This window comes from Tachyglossus aculeatus, chromosome 22, assembly GCF_015852505.1.
Source record: "Tachyglossus aculeatus isolate mTacAcu1 chromosome 22, mTacAcu1.pri, whole genome shotgun sequence".
Classification (NCBI taxonomy): domain Eukaryota; kingdom Metazoa; phylum Chordata; class Mammalia; order Monotremata; family Tachyglossidae; genus Tachyglossus; species Tachyglossus aculeatus.
This window is the reverse complement of record NC_052087.1, coordinates 2,871,357-2,888,938: the sequence shown is the minus strand read 5'-3', so window position 1 is coordinate 2,888,938 and position 17,582 is coordinate 2,871,357. Positions and strand designations below refer to the sequence as shown.

Here is a 17,582-nt window from a genome sequence, read left to right as displayed (position 1 = left end):
CAGGCACTGTTCGAAGCACTGGGGTAGATACAAGGTAATCAGGTTGGACACAGTCCACGTCCCACACGGGCTCACAGTCAATCCTCATAGGAAGCACTTAAATACAAAGAGAGAGTGAATTTGGGCAAATCACTTCACTTCTCTGTGCCTCAGTTACCTCATCTGTAAAATGGGGATTAAGACTGTGAGCCCCCCTTGGGACAACCTGATCACCTTGTAACCTTCCCAGCACTTAGAACAGTGCTTTGCACATAGTAAGCGCTTAATAAATGCCATCATTATTATTATTATCTGTAAAAGGGGGATTAAGACTGTGAGCCCCCCATGGGACAACCTGATCACCTTGTAACCTCCCCAGTGCTTAGCACAGTGCTTTGCACATAGTAAGTGCTTAATAAATGTCATTATTATTATTATTAAGGTGTCAAAGAAAGCTGAGAAGTTGAGGAGTCCATCAGAATGGAGACTTCGATTTGGCAAAGAGGAGTCACTGATGACCTTAAAGAGAGAGCAGTGTCAGTGGGACAAAGGGGGCAAAATCTAGAGATCAAGGAAAGTGGAGGTGAGGCAGTGAAGGTAGCAGAGGCTCTTGGATAAGAATGGTAGGAGGGAGGGGGCCAGGGGCCACAGCTAGATGGTTAAAGGAAGGGGAGTCCAGTGAATAAAGAAGAAAGCCTCACAAGGTTTGCCGCCTCCTCCTCTTCCTCTCCTACCCCCGAGCTAGCCGAGCATAGCCGAGCATAGAGTATAGTTATACTACACTCTCCCAAGCGCTTAGAACAGTGCTTTGCACACAGTCAGCGCTCAAATACCGTTGATTGATTCAATGATACCTCCTATGTCAGATTTGTAAAGTCTGAATTTTCTAGAACAATATTAATCCTGCCCACAAATAATCATAATGATGGTGATTGTTAAGCGCTTACTATGTGCAAAACACTGTTCTAAGCACTGGGGAGGTTACAAGGTGATCAGGTTGTCCCGGGGGGGGCTCACAGTTTTAATCCCCATTTTACAGATGAGGTCGCTGAGGCCCAGAGAAGTGAAGTGACTTGCCCAAAGTCACACAGCTGGCAGTTGGCGGAGCCCTGGATTTGAACCCATGACCTCTGACTCCAAAGCCCGGGCTCTTTCCCCTGAGCCACGCTGCTTCACAAACTTTTCTCACCTTGACTACTGCAACAGACTCATTGCTGAGTTTCCCCACCTCCTGTTTTTTCCCGCTCTGCTTGTTCCCGGATGCTTGTTCTAAAAAACTTTTAGTCCATGTTTCCCACTTCTCAAGAACCTCCAGTGGTCAACCATCTACCTCCACAGTAAACAGAAACTTCTTACTATGATTAAAACACTCTGACAGTTCATCCGTTCCTACCTTACCTCACTGATTAACTACTCCTCTAACGCCAACCCACTCACTGTATCGCGATCTCATTTATCTCGCCATCGACCCCTCGCCCGCATCCTCCCTCTGGCTTGGAACTCCCTCCCCCTTCACACACAACAGACCACCAATCTCCCACCTACAAATCCGTATTAAAATCCCACCTCCTCTAAGAGGCCTTCCCCGACTCTTCCCTCATTTCCCCTACTCCCTTCTGTATCGGCTCTGGATCGCAATCGATCACATTTATTGAGAACTTAGTGAGTGCAAAACACTGAGAAAGACTTCGGACAGTGCAATACAACAGAGCTGGCGGATGCTTTTCCTGCCTGCAAGGAAATAGAGGGGGAAACAGACATAAAGATAAATTTCAGCTACGCACATAAGTGCTTTGTGACAGAGTGGGGCGAAGAAAAGGTATAAATCCAAGTGCAAGGTGATGCAATCAATAAATCAATCATATCAATCAATCAATCAATCGCATTTATTGAGCGCTTACTATGTGCAGAGCACTGTACTAAGCGCTTGGGAAGTACAAATTGGCATCACATAGAGACAGTCCCTACCCAACAGTGGGCTCACAGTCTAAAAGGGGGAGACAGAGAACAGAACCAAACATACCAACAAAATAAAATAAGTAGGATAGAAATGTACAAGTAAAATAAATAAATAAATAAATAAATAGAGTAATAAATATGTACAACCATATATACATATATACAGGTGCTGTGGGGAAGGGAAGGAGGTAAGACGGGGGGATGGAGAGGGGGACGAGGGGGAGAGGAAAGAAGGGGCTCAGTCTGGGAAGGCCTCCTGGAGGAGGTGAGCTCTCAGCAGGGCCTTGAAGGGAGGAAGAGAGCTAGCTTGGCGGATGGGCAGAGGGAGGGCATTCCAGGCCCGGGGGATGACGTGGGCCGGGGGTCGATGGCGGGACAGGCGAGAGCGAGGTACAGTGAGGAGATTAGTGGTGGAGGAGCGGAGGGGGCGGGCTGGGCAGTAGAAGGAGAGAAGGGAGGTGAGGTAGGAGGGGGGCGAGGTGATGGACAGCCTTGAAGCCCAGGGTGAGGAGTTTCTGCCTGATGCGCAGATTGATCGGTAGCCATTGGAGGTTTTTGAGGAGGGGAGTAATATGTCCAGAGCGTTTCTGGACAAAGATAATCCGGGCAGCAGCATGAAGTATGGATTGAAGTGGAGAGAGACACGAGGATGGGAGATCAGACAGAAGGCTAGTGCAGTAGTCCAGACGGGATAGGATGAGAGCTTGAATGAGCAGGGTAGCAGTGTGGATGGAGAGGAAAGGGCGGATCTTGGCAATGTTGCGGAGCTGAGACCGGCAGGTTTTGGTGACGGCTTGGATGTGAGGGGTGAATGAGAGAGCAGAGTCGAGGATGACACCAAGGTTGCGGGCTTGTGAGACGGGAAGGATGGTAGTGCCGTCAACAGAGATGGGAAAGTCAGGGAGAGGACAAGGTTCTCGGTAAATCATATTTACCGAGAACTTACTGTGCAGAGCACTGTACTAAGCGCTTGGGACATAATAAGCTCTTTACAAATCCCATAACTATTATTATTATTATGACAACAGAATTAGCTGTCAGGCTTCCTGCCCATAATGAGCTTACAGTCTAAAGGGGGAGACAGCCATTAGCGGGAATAAATAATTTATAATATCTGATTTAAAGATATACATATTAAGGACTGCGGGATTGGGGCAAATATGAAGTATCCAAAGGTCACAAATTGAAGCGCATAGATGACACAGAAGGGAGACTAATTTAAAGATATATATATATATATATATATGTATATATAGGGACTGCGGGATTGGGGCACATATCAAGCAACCAAAAGGTCACAAATTGAAGTGCATAGATGACGCAGAAGGGAGACTAATTTAAAGATACATATGTATATATATATATATATATATATATATATATATATATATATATATATATATATATATATATATATGTATAGGGACTGTGGGATTGGGGCAAATATCAAGTATCCAAAGGTCACAAATTGAAGTGCATAGATGACGCAGAAGGGAGACTAATTTAAAGATATATAGATAGATAGATAGATAGATAGATAGATAGAGACTGCGGGATTGGGGCAAATATCAAGTATCCAAAGGTCACAAATTGAAGTGCATAGATGACGCAGAAGGGAGACTAATTTAAAGATATATATGCATAGATAGATAGATATATAGTGACTGCGGGATTGGGGCAAATATCAAGCATCCAAAGGTCACAAATTGAAGTGCATAGATGACGCAGAAGGGAGACTAATTTAAAGATACATATGTATGTATATATGTATATATATGTATGTATATATATATATATATATATATATATATATATATGTAGAGACTGTGGGATTGGGGCAAATATCAAGTATCCAAAGGTCACAAATTGAAGTGCATAGATGACGCAGAAGGGAGACTAATTTAAAGATAGATAGATAGATAGATAGATAGATAGATAGAGACTGCGGGATTGGGGCAAATATCAAGTATCCAAAGGTCACAAATTGAAGTGCATAGATGATGCAGAAGGGAGACTAATTTAAAGATATATATGCATAGATAGATAGATATATAGTGACTGCGGGATTGGGGCAAATATCAAGCATCCAAAGGTCACAAATTGAAGTGCATAGATGACGCAGAAGGGAGACTAATTTAAAGATAGATAGATAGATAGATAGATAGAGACTGCGGGATTGGGGCAAATATCAAGTATCCAAAGGTCACAAATTGAAGTGCATAGATGACGCAGAAGGGAGACTAATTTAAAGATATATATGTATAGATAGATAGATATATAGGGACTGCGGGATTGGGGCAAATATCAAGTATCCAAAGGTCACAAATTGAAGCGCATAGATGACGCAGAAGGGAGAGCTGGGGAAAAAGACGGCTTAATCGGGGAAGCCTTTTTGGAGGAAATGTGACCTTAGTAATGCTTTGAAGGTGGAGAGAGCGGTGGTTTGGCGAACGTGGAGGGGGAGGAAGTTGCAGGCTAGGAGGAGGATGTGGGAAAGGGGTCGGTGACGAGATCGGGGCACAGAGAGTAAACTGGTGCTAGGGGAGCGGCGTATGCAGGTTGGGATGTAGTAGGAGGAGGACGCAGAAGGGAGAGGGAATGGGGAAAATGAGGAAAGGCCTCCTAGACAAAACACAGTCTGTACCCCTTAAGCACTTGCTATTCACCCCACCTTCAGCCCCACAGCACTTATGAACATATCCGTAATTTTTCTGCATGTCTGTCTCCCCCTCTAGACTGCAAGCTCCTTGTGGGCAGGGAATGTGTCTGACAACTCTGTGGTACTCGACTCTCCCAGGTGCTTCGTCCAGCATTCTGGACAGAAGAAGCGCTCCATATACACCTTTAATTATTTTAAAACATTAACGAAGCAGATTATTTCTGTTTGCCCTGTTGGCGGAGAAAGTAAATGCTCAATATACACCTTTAATTATTTCAAAACATTAACGAAGCAGGTTATTTCTGTTCGCCTTGTCGGAGGAGAATTATTTTCTACTATTAGGGTGGCTTTGGTGATTCAGGAACGTCACCTCTGCGATGGCGGTACAATACAGTGAGTATTTTGAGGCCTTTCAAGTGGCCCAGGGGACTTACTGTACCTCTGAGCCCCCAGATTGAATTCAGGGAGGGATTTAGCGTGGCTCAGTGGAAAGAGCCCAGGCTTTGGAGTCAGGGGTCATGGGTTCAAATCCCAGCTCTGCCAATTGTCAGCTGTGTGACTTTGGGCAAGTCACTTCACTTCTCTATTACCTCATCTGTCAAATGGGGATGAAGACTGTGAGCCCCACATGGGACAATCTGATCACCTTGTAACCTCCCCAGCGCTTAGAACAGTGCTTTGCACATAGTAAGTGCTTAATAAATGCTATTATTATTATTATTTAGGTACAGGAGGAATCCAGATGAGGGGAGAATCTGGCTTAGTGTTTAAGATTATGCGTCACATAAAAAAACCCAAAAAGCAACAATACCATATCAAAAGTATACGTCTTCCTTGCAGATTTGTCATTCACTCCTCCGGTGCGAATGTTGACTTCTTTTTTGGCCTGGTCACAATCTACCATGGCATGGGGGCCTGCTTTGCGCTCTGACAGGTTAAAGGGCCTATTAAAAAAAAAAAAAGTCATTCAGTGCATACCTATTACACATTCACATTTTCCATTCCTGTAGAACTGTTGCCTGGTACTTGTTTTGATGTGTACAGATCTATAATTCTATTTATTTATAATACTAATAATAATTTTGGTATTTGTTAAGCACTTACTATGTGCAAAGCACTGTTCTGAGCGCCGGGGAGGATACGAGGTGCCCAGGTTGTCCCATGTGGGGCTCACAGTCTTAATTCCCGTTTTACAGATGAGGTAACTGAGGCAAAGAGAAGTTAAGTGACTTGCCCAAAGTCACACAGCTGACAAGCGGCAGAGCCAGGATTTATACTGATGCTACCGATGCCTGTTTACTTGTTCTGATGTCTGTCTCCCCGCTTCTAGACTGTAAGCCCGCTGTGTCAGGGATTGTCTCTCTTTAAGGCTGAATTGAACTTTCCAAGAGCTTAGTACAGTGCCCTGCACACAGTAAGCGCTCAATAAATACAATTGAATGAATGAGTGAACTCCAGCCTCGATAGGGAAGACTTAGTATCAATAGAGTCTGCTGCATAATGGAGTTATAGAACTGGGGTCTTCGTTGTTGTTTTTAAAGAAATTTGTTAAGTGCAGTGTGGTTCAGGGGAAACAGCATGGGCTTTGGAGTCAGAAGTCATGGGTTCAAATCCCGGCTCTGCCAATTGTCAGCTGTGTGACTTTGGGCAAGTCACTTAATCAATCAATCGTATTTATTGATTAACTTCTCATTAACAAAATACATGGAATAGTAAATATGTACAAGTCAAATAGAGTAATAAATCTGTACAAACATATATACAGGTGCTGTGGGGAGGGGAAGGAGGTAGGGCCGGGGGGGAACACTTAACTTCTCTGGGCCTCAGTCACCTCATCTGTAAAATGGGGATTAAGACTGTGAGCCCCCCGTGGGACAACCCGATCACCTTGTAACCTCCCCAGCGCTTAGAACAGTGCTTTGCACATCGTAAGCGCTTAATAAATGCCATTATTATTATTATTATTATTAATCACCGTATTAAGCAATGGTGTAGAAACAAGAGCATCAGGTTGTACACAGTCCACGTCCCACACGGGGCTCACAGTTTTAATTGCCATTTTACAGATGAGGAGACGGAGGCATAGAGAAGTGAGGTGACTTGCCCAAGGTCACACAGCAGACAAGTGGCGGGAGCTGGGATTTGAACCGAGGTCCTCTGACTCCCGGTCCTCTTCCCTTTCTACTTTGGAGTCAGAGGTCATGGGTTCAAATCCCAACTCCGCCAACTGTCAGCTGTGTGACTTTGGGCAAGTCGCTTCACTTCTCTGTGCCTCAGTTACCTCATCTGTAAAATGGGGATTAAGACCGTAAGCCCCCGTGGGGCAACCTGACCACCTTGTCACCTCCCCAGCGCTTAGAACAGTGCTTTGCGCATAGTAAGCGCTTAATAAATGCCATCATTATTATTACTAGGCCACGCTGCTTTGAGACTTCTGCAACAACTGAGGCCTTGACTACGATGGCTAGAATTCAACTGGGGATCCCACTTTCAGCGTCCCCCTTGAATAGAGGAGGAGGCTAGACGTCAGGTAGAGGTGATTCATTCAGTCATTCAATCGTATTTATTGAGCGCTTACCGTGCGCAGAGCACTGTACTAAGCGCTTGGGAAGCACAAATAGAGACGGTCCCTACCCAACAACGGGCTCACAGTTGAGAAGGGGGAGACAGACAACAAAACAAAACATGTAGACAGGCGTCAAAATCGTCAGAACAAAGAAAATTATAGCAATATGCACATCATTAACTAAATAAATAGAATGGTAAATATGTACAAGAGATGGGAGAGACTAGCAGATTCTTCGACAAGGAGTAGGATTCTTCGAAAAAACAACCAAAAACCAAAGGACAGCTTCCTTGTCTCCAGAGAAGACTAACCAATGACTGAAATATTGGAATCGCATAAGGAATGCTTAAAAATTTGAGATATTAAAGGCTGCACTTGATTTTGTTCTGATGGCACACCAAGTATTCCTAAGCACTGCCACGCATTTAAACGGAGCCCAGAAAATAAACTAACACCACAGTTCTAGGTAGGGACAAAACCAGGTAACAGCAACACGTGCAAGATAATTTAGCTACTCTTAAAGGTGAGGGTTAAGGTTCAAATGTACAGATTTATTACTCTATTTTACTGGCACACATTTATTTTGTCAATGTTGTCCATCAAGCTTTACTTCTATTTATTCTGACGACTTAACACCTGACCACATGTTTTGTTTTGTTGTCTGTCTTCCCCTCCTAGACTGTGAGCCCGTTGTTGGGTAGGGACCGCCTCTCTACGTTGCCAACTTGTACTTCCCAAGCGCTTAGTACAGTGCTCTGCACACAGTAAGCGCTCAATAAATACGATTGAATGAATGAAAGATATAGCTAGTCACCCATCACTTACACTTGGGGCTATTAGTCAATCAATGGGATTTATTGAGCGCTTACTGTGTGCAGAGCACCATATTAAGGGCTTGGAAGAGTATAATAATAATAATAATAATGATGGCATTTGTTAAGCGCTTACTATGTGCAAAGCACTGTTCTAAGCGCTGGGGGGGATACAAGGTGATCAGGTTGTCCCGCGTGGGGCTCACAGTCATCATCCCCATTTTACAGATGAGGTAACTGAGGCACAGAGAAGTTAAGCGATAATACAACAGAGTTATAATAATAATAATTGTGGTATTTTTTAAGCGCTTACTGTGCACCAGGCTCTGTACTAAGAGCCAGAGTAGATAAAAGGTAATCAGGTTGTCCTACGACAAAGCCCTTGGTGCAAAATATGGTACTACTCTGCTTTTTCAAGTAGGTGGGACGCAGACAACCCTACTCTTCCAGGCCGCTGGAAGTCAGAAGGGGACTATTTAGGGGGTCATACCTCACCCCCACCCTCTCCTGCAGGTCAAATAATAATAATAATAATGGCATTTATTAAGCGCTTACTATGTGCAAAGCACTGTTCTAAGCGCTGGGGAGGTTACAAGGTGATCAGGCTGTCCCATGGGGGGGCTCACAGTCTTAATCCTCATTTTACAGATGAGGGAACTGAGGCATAGTAAAGTGATTTGCCCAAAGTTACACAGCTGACAATTGGCGGAGCCGGGATTTGAACCCATGACCTCTGGCTCCGAAGCCCATGCTCTTTCCACTGAGCCACGCTGCTTCTAATAATAATCATCATCATATTTGTTAAGCGCTTACTATGTGCCAAGCACTGTACTACGTGCTAGGGTAGATACAAGATTATCAGGTCCCTCATGGGGCTCACAGTCAAGGTAGGAGGAAGAAAAGGGGGCCCCAGACTGAGCCCCCTTTTTCCTCTCCTCCTCCCCATCCCCCCCGCCCTACCTCCTTCCCCTCCCCACAGCACCTGTATATATATTTGTACAGATTTATTACTCTATTTTACTTGCACATATTTAGTATTCCATTTATTTTGTTAATGATGTGTATCTAGCTTTATTTTTATTTATTCTGGTGACTTGACACCTGCCCACATGCTTTGTTTTGCTGTCTGCCTCCCCCTTCTAGACCACGAGCCCGTTGTTGGGTAGGGACCGTCTCTGTTGCCGACTTGTCCTTCCCAAGCGCTTAGCACAGTGCTCTGCACACAGTAAGCGCTCAATAAGTACGGCTGAATGAATGAACAGGGACTGAAACTCCCATATTTCAGGTGAGGGAACTGAGGGTACAGCAGACACGTGGCTGAGCTGGGATTAGAACCTCGGTCCTTCTGACTTCCAGGCGTGTGCTCTTTCCACTAATAATGGTAATAATTATGGTATTTGTTAAGCGCTTACTACGTGCCAGGCACTGTACTAAGCTCTGGGGTAGATACAAGCAAATCGGGTTGGACAAAGTCCCTGTCTCACGAGGGGCTCACAGTCTCAATCCCCATTTTACAGATGAGGTAAACGAGGCATGGAGAAGTAAACTGAGTCACCCAGCAGACAAGTGGAGAAGCGGCGTGGCTCAATGGAAAGAGAACGGGCTTGGGAGTCATTCATTCACTCATTCAGTCGTATTTATTGAGCGCTTACTGTGTGCAGAGCACTGTACTAGGCGCTTGGGAAGTACAAGTTGGCAACAAATAGAGACGGTCCCTACCCAACAGTGGGCTCACAGTCTAGAAGGGGGAGACAGAGAACAAAACAAAACATATTAACAAAATAAAATAAATAGAACATGTACAAATAAAATAGAGTAATAAATACGTACAAACATATATACATATATATATAGGTGCTGTGAGGAGGGGAAGGAGGTAAGGCAGGGGGATGGGGAGGAGGAGAGGAAGAAGGGGGCTCAGTCTGGGAAGGCCTCCTGGAGGAGGTGAGCTCTCAGTAGGGCTTTGAAGGGAGGAAATGGGAGCCAGAGGTCATGAGTTCAAATCCTAGCCCTGCCAGTTGTCAGCTGTGTGACTTTGGGCAAGTCACTTCACTTCTCTGGGCCTCAGTTCCCTCGTCTGTAAAATGGGGATTAAGACTGCGAGCCCCACGTGGGACAACCTGACCACCTTGTATCCTCCCGAGCGCTTAGAACAGTGCTTTGCACATAGTAAGCGCTCAACAAATGCCATCATCATCATCATCGAGTGGTGGAGCTGGGATTAGAACCCATGACCTTCTGGATTCCAGGCCCGTGCTCTATCCACTATGACATGCTGCTTCTCTATTATATATGTATATAATAGATAGATAGATAGATATACCTATGTATATATGTTTGTATGTATTTATTACTCTATTTATTTTATTTGTACATATTTATTCTATTTATTTTATTTTGTTAATATGTTTTGTTTTGTTCTCTGTCTCCCCCTTCTAGGCTGTGAGCCCACTGTTGGGTAGGGACTGTCTCTAGATGTTGCCAACTTGGACTTCCCAAGCGCTCAGTCCAGTGCTCTGCACACAGTAAGCGCTCAATAAAAACGATTGAATGAATGAATTAATTAACTAATTAATAGATCATGCTGCCACCTTTCCAGGGGAAAGCAAAAATCCTTCCCAAATACTATTTGCGGAAATATCCGTGCTCTGAAGCCAACTGGGGTGTCAAACCTCAATTTTTCCTCCTCCCTCCAGCAAACTCTCCAAATAATGACCATTTAACAGATCGGCGAAAGTACTTGCCAGTTTCCGGCGACCCCTGCCCGTCTTGTTTCACTAAATATTCACAATCAATCAATCGTTTTATTAAGCGCTTACTGTGTGCAGAGCACTGTACTAAGCGCTTGGGAAGTACAAGTTGGTAACATATAGAGACAGTCCCTACCCAACAGTGGGCTCGCGGTCTAAAAGAACAGTCTAAAAGATTCACAACCACCAAAACCTCGATGCCGGCTCTCTGGCGGGCTCAAAGAAGCTCCGCGCCCTTTTATATAAATGGCATTTGTTAAGGGCTTACTAAGTGCCGGGCCCTGTACTAAACGCTGGGCTCACAGTCTTAATCCCCATTTTACAGTGGAGGTAACCGAGCCACAGAGATGCGAAGTGACTTGAAGTAACAGACACAGAGATGGGAAGCGACGACGTAAAACAGCAGACAAGTGTCACAGCTCACTAAATAATAATAATAATAATGATGGCATTTATTAAGCGCTTACTATGTGCAAAGCACTGTTCTAAGCGCTGGGGAGGTTACAAGGTGATCAGGTTGTACCATTGGGGGCTCACAGTCTTAATCCCGATTTTACAGAAGAGGTAACTGAGGCACAGAGAAGTTAAATGACTTACCCAAAGTCACACTATGCCACTGGTGTACTTTCACAAGCCCTCAGTACAGTGCTCTGCGCACAATAAGCGCTCAAAAAGACGAATTATTGTCTGGGAGGGTTTGGAGGGGATGGGATTAAGCCGTGGGGCTGGAGAGGAACCCGGCCTGCGGCTTGAACTGTGATGCAAAGAGGGAGGAAGGAAATATACGGGTGGGAGTTGCTCTGCAGGAAGGCAGAACCAGCAGAGGAGCCCTAATAGCTCAGGGAGTCTGAGGACCTGAGTTCTAATCCCACCCCTGCCACTTGTCTGCTGTGTGACCTTGGGCAAGCCCCAACTTTTCGGTATCTACATTACCACCTCCATAAAAATGGGGATGAAAACTGGGAGCCCCGTGTGGGCCATGGACGGCACCCAACCTGATTAGCTTGTACCTACCCCAGGGTTTAGGACAGCGTCTAGCACAGGGTAAGCTCTTGACGAATACCATTAAAACAATTCCCACGTGCAGTTTTTTTTTCTTTTGGAAGGAGCTGGGTCATTGTTGGGTAATAATAATAATAATAATAATAATAATGGCATTTATTAAGCACTTACTATGTGCAAAGCACTGTTCTAAGTGCTGGGGAGGTTACAAGGGGATCAGGCTGTCCCACGGGGGCATCCCCATTTTACAGATGAGGTAACTGAGGGCCCAGAGAAGTTAAGTGACTTGCCCAAGGTCACACAGCAGACACGTGGCGGAGCCGGGATTCGAACCCCTGACCTCTGACTCCAGGAGGCCTTCCCAGACTGAGCCCCCTCCTTCCTCTCCCCCTCCTCCCCCTCTCCGTCCCCCAGTCTTACCTCCTTCCCTTCCCCACAGCACCTGTATATATGTTTGTACGTATTTATTACTCTATTTATTTCACTTGTACGTATTTATTCTATTTATTTTATTTTGTTAATATGTTTTGTTTTGTTCTCTGTCTCCCACTTCTAGACTGTGAGCCCGCTGTTGGGTAGGGACCTTCTCTATATGTTGCCAACTTGGACTTCCCAAGCGCTTAGGACAGTGCTCTGCACACAGTAAGTGCTCAATAAATATGATTGAGTGAATGAATGAATATGTTGCCAACTTTGTACTTCCCAAGCGCTTAGTACAGTGCTCTGCACACAGTAAGTGCTCAATAAATACGATTAAATGAATGAATTCACCAAAATCCACTCTACCCAAAGGATTCTCTCTCCCACCTCCATGCCCAGATGGGGCTTTTCATTTCTTTTCTTCTGCAGGGTGATTAATTGGATGGGAGGGCGGATTTTTAAAAAAATGCACCCGACTTGCCAAAATACTTCACCCCAGCCGTGATCTGATCCGACTGACAACCCGATTAATCCTCGATATTTACCGAGCACTCGCTCTGTGCTGAGCACTGTACTAAGCACTTGGGAAAGAACACGACAACAGAACTATTATTCTTCTTATTATTCTTCTAGACTGTGAGCCCACCGTTGGGTAGGGACCGTCTCTATATGTTGCCAACCTGGACTTCCCAAGCGCTTAGTACAGTGCTCTGCACACAGTAAGCGCTCAATAAATACGATTGATTGATTGATTGATGACAACAAACAGACACGGTCCCTGCCCACCACGAGCTCGCTGTCTAGAGGGGGAGAGGGACATTCATACAAATTGATAATAGGGACCGTCTCTATATGTTGCCAGCTTGGACTTCCCAAGCGCTTAGTACAGTGCTCTGCACACAGTAAGCGCTCAATAAATACGATTGATTGATTGATTGATGACAACAGACACGATCCCTGCCCACCACGAGCTCGCTGTCTAGAGGGGGAGAGGGACATTCATACCAATTGATAATAGGGACCGTCTCTATATGTTGCCAACTTGGACTTCCCAAACGCTCAGTACAGTGCTCTGCACACAGTAAGTGCTCAATAAATACGATTGATTGATTGATTGATGACAACAGACACGATCCCTGCCCACCACGAGCTCGCTGTCTAGAGGGGGAGAGGGACATTCATACCAATTGATAATAGGGACCGTCTCTATATGTTGCCAGCTTGGACTTCCCAAGCGCTTAGTACAGTGCTCTGCACACAGTAAGCGCTCAATAAATACGATTGATTGATTGATTGATGACAACAGACACGGTCCCTGCCCACCACGAGCTCGCTATCTAGAGGGGGAGTGGGACATTCATACCAATTGATAATAGGGACCGTCTCTCTATGTTGCCAACTTGGACTTTCCAAGCGCTTAGTACAGTGCTCTGCACACAGACTGTGAGCCCACTGTTGGGTAGGGACCGTCTCTATGTGTTGCCAACTTGTACTTCCCAAGCGCTTAGTCCAGTGCTCTGCACACAGTAAGCGCTCAATAAATACGATTGAGTGAATGAATGAATGAATAGAAGGGGGGAGGCCGACAGCAAAACCTGGCGCACTTACTGCGTGCAGAGCACTGTACTAAACGCTCGGGAGAGGACACTACAGTGTTGTGCACACAGCAAGGCCTCTATGTATATATGTTTGTACATATTTATTATTCTATTCATTTATTTATTTTACTTGTCCATATCTATTCTATTTATTTTATTTTGTTAGTATGTTTTGTTTCATTCTCTGTCTCCCCCTTTTAGACTGTGAGCCCACTGTTGGGTAGGGACTGACTCTCTATGTTGCCAACTTGTACTTCCCAAGCGCTCAGTACAGTGCTCTGCACACAGTAAGCGCTCAATAAATACGATTGACTGATTGATGACAAGAAAAAGACACGATTCCTGCCCACCACGAGCTCGCTGTCTAGAGGGGGAGAGGGACATTCATACAAATTGATAACAGGGGCCGTCTCTATATGTTGCCAACTTGGACTTCCCAAGCGCTTAGTCCAGTGCTCTGCACACAATAAGCGCTCAATAAATACGATTGATTGATTGATGACAACAGACACGATCCCTGCCCACCACGAGCTCGCTATCTAGAGGGGGAGAGGGACATTCATACCAATTGATAACAGGGACCATCTCTAGATGTTGCCAACTTCGACTTCCCAAGCGCTCAGTACAGTGCTCTGCACACAGTAAGCGCTCAATAAATACGACTGAATGAATGAACGAGCCCGCTGCTGGGTAGGGACCGTCTCTAGATCATCATCATCAATCGTATTTATTGAGCGCTTACTATGTGCAGAGCACTGTACTAAGCGCTTGGGAAGGACAAATTGGCAACATATAGAGACGGTCCCTACCCAACAGTGGGCTCACAGTCTAAAAGGGGGAGACAGACAACAAAACCAAACATACTAACAAAATAAAATAAATAGAATAGATACGTACAAGTAAAATAGAGTAATAAATATGTACAAACATATACACAGATGCTGTGGGGAAGGGAAGGAGGTAAGATGGGGGGATGGAGAGGGGGACGAGGGGGAGAGGAAGGAAGGGGCTCAGTCTGGGAAGGCCTCCTGGAGGAGGTGAGCGTTGCCAACTTAGACTTTCTCCCTTCAAGGCCCTGCTGAGAGCTCACCTCCTCCAGGAGGCCTTCCCAGACTGAGCCCCTTCCTTCCTCTCCCCCTCGTCCCCCTCTCCATCTCCCCCATCTTACCTCCTTCCCTTCCCCACAGCACCTGTATATATGGATATATGGTTGTACATATTTATTACTCTATTTATTTTACTTGTACATTTCTATCCTATTTATTTTATTTTGTTGGCATGTTTGGTTCTGTTCTCTGTCTCCCCCCTTTAGACTGTGAGCCCACTGTTGGGTAGGGACTGTCTCTATGTGTTGCCAATTTGTACTTCCCAAGCGCTCAGTACAGTGCTCTGCACATAGTAAGCGCTCAATAAATACGACTGATTGATTGATTGATTCCCAAGCGGTCAGTACAGCGCTCTGCACATAGCAAGCGCTCAATAAATACGATTGAATGAATGAACTGCGATAAGTGGCTGAATAAACAAAATAATGATAGGAAGGAATGAGTCCCCGGCCGGCTCACCTGCAGCGCACCACCACCTGGATGTTCTTCCCCTTGTCCTCCTTCTTGGAGGCGGAGGCCATGGCGCCGGGATGGGCCGGGAAAACCGGGAAAACCGGGAAGGGCCGGGAACAATCGGGACAGGCAGAGCCCAACGCTCGTTGGCTCGCGCGCGCGCGCGCGCGCTCCCGCCGCGATTTAAACTTGGCCCTTGTTGCCTCAGCCAATCGCAGCCCGCCGAGCCGCGAAGCACCATGGGAGAGCGGTTCGAAAGAGCGTCGCGCCGCCGGGAGCCCTTTAAGGGGCCGCTAGGGGCGCCCGCCAGCCGGCGAACTACGGGGGCGAACTACAACTCCCAGAAGGCCCCGCGGCGTGCGCACGGCCCCCTCCTCCCCTGACAGGGCCCGGCCCCTTACGAGGTCGTCGTGGTCTTCCATAGATATCATCATCATCATCAATCGTATTTATTGAGCGCTTACTATGTGCAGAGCACTGTACTAAGCGCTCGGGAAGGACAAATTGGCAACATCTAGAGACAGTCCCTACCCAACAGTGGGCTCACAGTCTAAAACCTGTATATATGGTTGTACATATTTATTACTCTATTTATCTATTTATTTATTTATTTTACTTGTACATTTCTATCCTACTTATTTTATTTTGTTGGTATGTTTGGTTCTGTTCTCTGCCTCCCCCTTTTAGACTGTGAGCCCACTGTTGGGTAGGGACTGTCTCTATGTGATGCCAATTTGTACTTCCCAAGCGCTTAGTACAGTGCTCTGCACATAGTAAGCGCTCAATAAATACGATTGATTGATTGATTGATTAAAAGGGGGAGACAGAGAACAAGACCGAACATACTAACAAAATAAAATAAATAGAATAGATATGTACAAATAAAATAAATAAGAGTAAAAAAAAATATGTACAAACATATATACATATATACAGGTGCTGTGGGGAAGGGAAGGAGGTAAGATGGGGGGGATGGAGAGGGGGGCGAGGGGGAGAGGAAGGAAGGGGCTCAGTCTGGGAAGGCCTCCTGGAGATATGATAATAATAATAATGATGGCATTTGTTAAAGCGCTTACTATGTGCAGAGCGCTGTTCTAAGCGCTGGGGGGATACAAGGTGATCGGGTTGTCCCACCCGGGGCTCACAGTCTTCATCCCCATTTGACAGATGAGGTTAACTGAGGCTCAGAGAAGTGACTGGCCGAAGGTCACACAGCAGGCCTGTGGTGGAGTCGGGATTCGAACCCACGACCTCTGACCCCAAAGCCCGGGCTCTTTCCACGGAGCCACGCTGCTTCTCTATGATGGCATTTATTAAGCGCTTACTATGTGCAAAGCACTGTTCTTGTATATATGTATATATGTATACCTGTATATATGTATCACCTGTATATATGTATACCTGTATATATGTTTGTACATGTTTATTACTCTATTTATTTATTTATTTTACTTGTACATATCTATTCTATTTATTTTATTTTGTTAGTATGTTTGGTTTTGTTCTCTGTCTCCCCCTTTTAGACTGTGAGCCCACTGTTGGGTAGGGACTGTCTCTAGATGTTGCCAACTTGGACTTCCCAAGCGCTTAGTACTATTTATTTATTTATTTATTTTAATTGTACATATCTATTCTATTTATTTTATTTTGTTAGTATGTTTGGTTTTGTTCTCTGTCTCCCCCTTTCAGACTGTGAGCCCACTGTTGGGTAGGGACTGTCTCTAGATGTTGCCAACTTGGACTTCCCAAGCGCTTAGTACTATTTATTTATTTATTTTAATTGTACATATCTATTCTATTTATTTTATTTTGTTAGTATGTTTGGTTTTGTTCTCTGTCTCCCCCTTTTAGACTGTGAGCCCACTGTTGGGTAGGGACTGTCTCTAGATGTTGCCAACTTGGACTTCCCAAGCGCCTAGTACTATTTATTTATTTATTTTAATTGTACATATCTATTCTATTTATTTTGTTAGTAGGTTTGGTTTTGTCCTCTGTCTTCCCCCTTTTAGACTGTGAGCCCACTGTTGGGTAGGGACTGTCTCCATATGTTGCCAACTTGTACTTCCCAAGCACTTAGTACAGTGCTCTGCACACAGTAAGCGCTCAATAAATACGATTGATTGATTGATTAAGCACTTACTATGTGCAAGGCACTGTTCTAAGCGCTGGGGAGGCTACAAGGTGATCAGGTTGTCCCACGGGGGGCTCACAGTCTTCACCCCCATTTTACAGATGAGGGAACTGAGGCACAGAGAAGTGACTTAACCAAAGTCACACA

General features: G+C 45.2%; 1 protein-coding gene across 1 annotated transcript in view; it reads right to left on the bottom strand.

The window, feature by feature from the left end:
* KIF11 (kinesin family member 11) overlaps nucleotides 1-15,376 on the bottom strand; it is a 57,438-nt gene extending 42,062 nt beyond the window's left edge. The window contains exons 1-2 of the mRNA XM_038764615.1: nucleotides 15,311-15,376; nucleotides 5,409-5,541 (exon numbers count right to left, since the gene is read on the bottom strand). Of these exons, the coding sequence (XP_038620543.1) occupies nucleotides 5,409-5,541; nucleotides 15,311-15,372 (195 nt within the window). The 5' untranslated portion in view covers nucleotides 15,373-15,376. The remainder of the gene's footprint in view (nucleotides 1-5,408; nucleotides 5,542-15,310) is intronic.
* Between the last annotated feature and the right edge of the window lie 2,206 nt (nucleotides 15,377-17,582).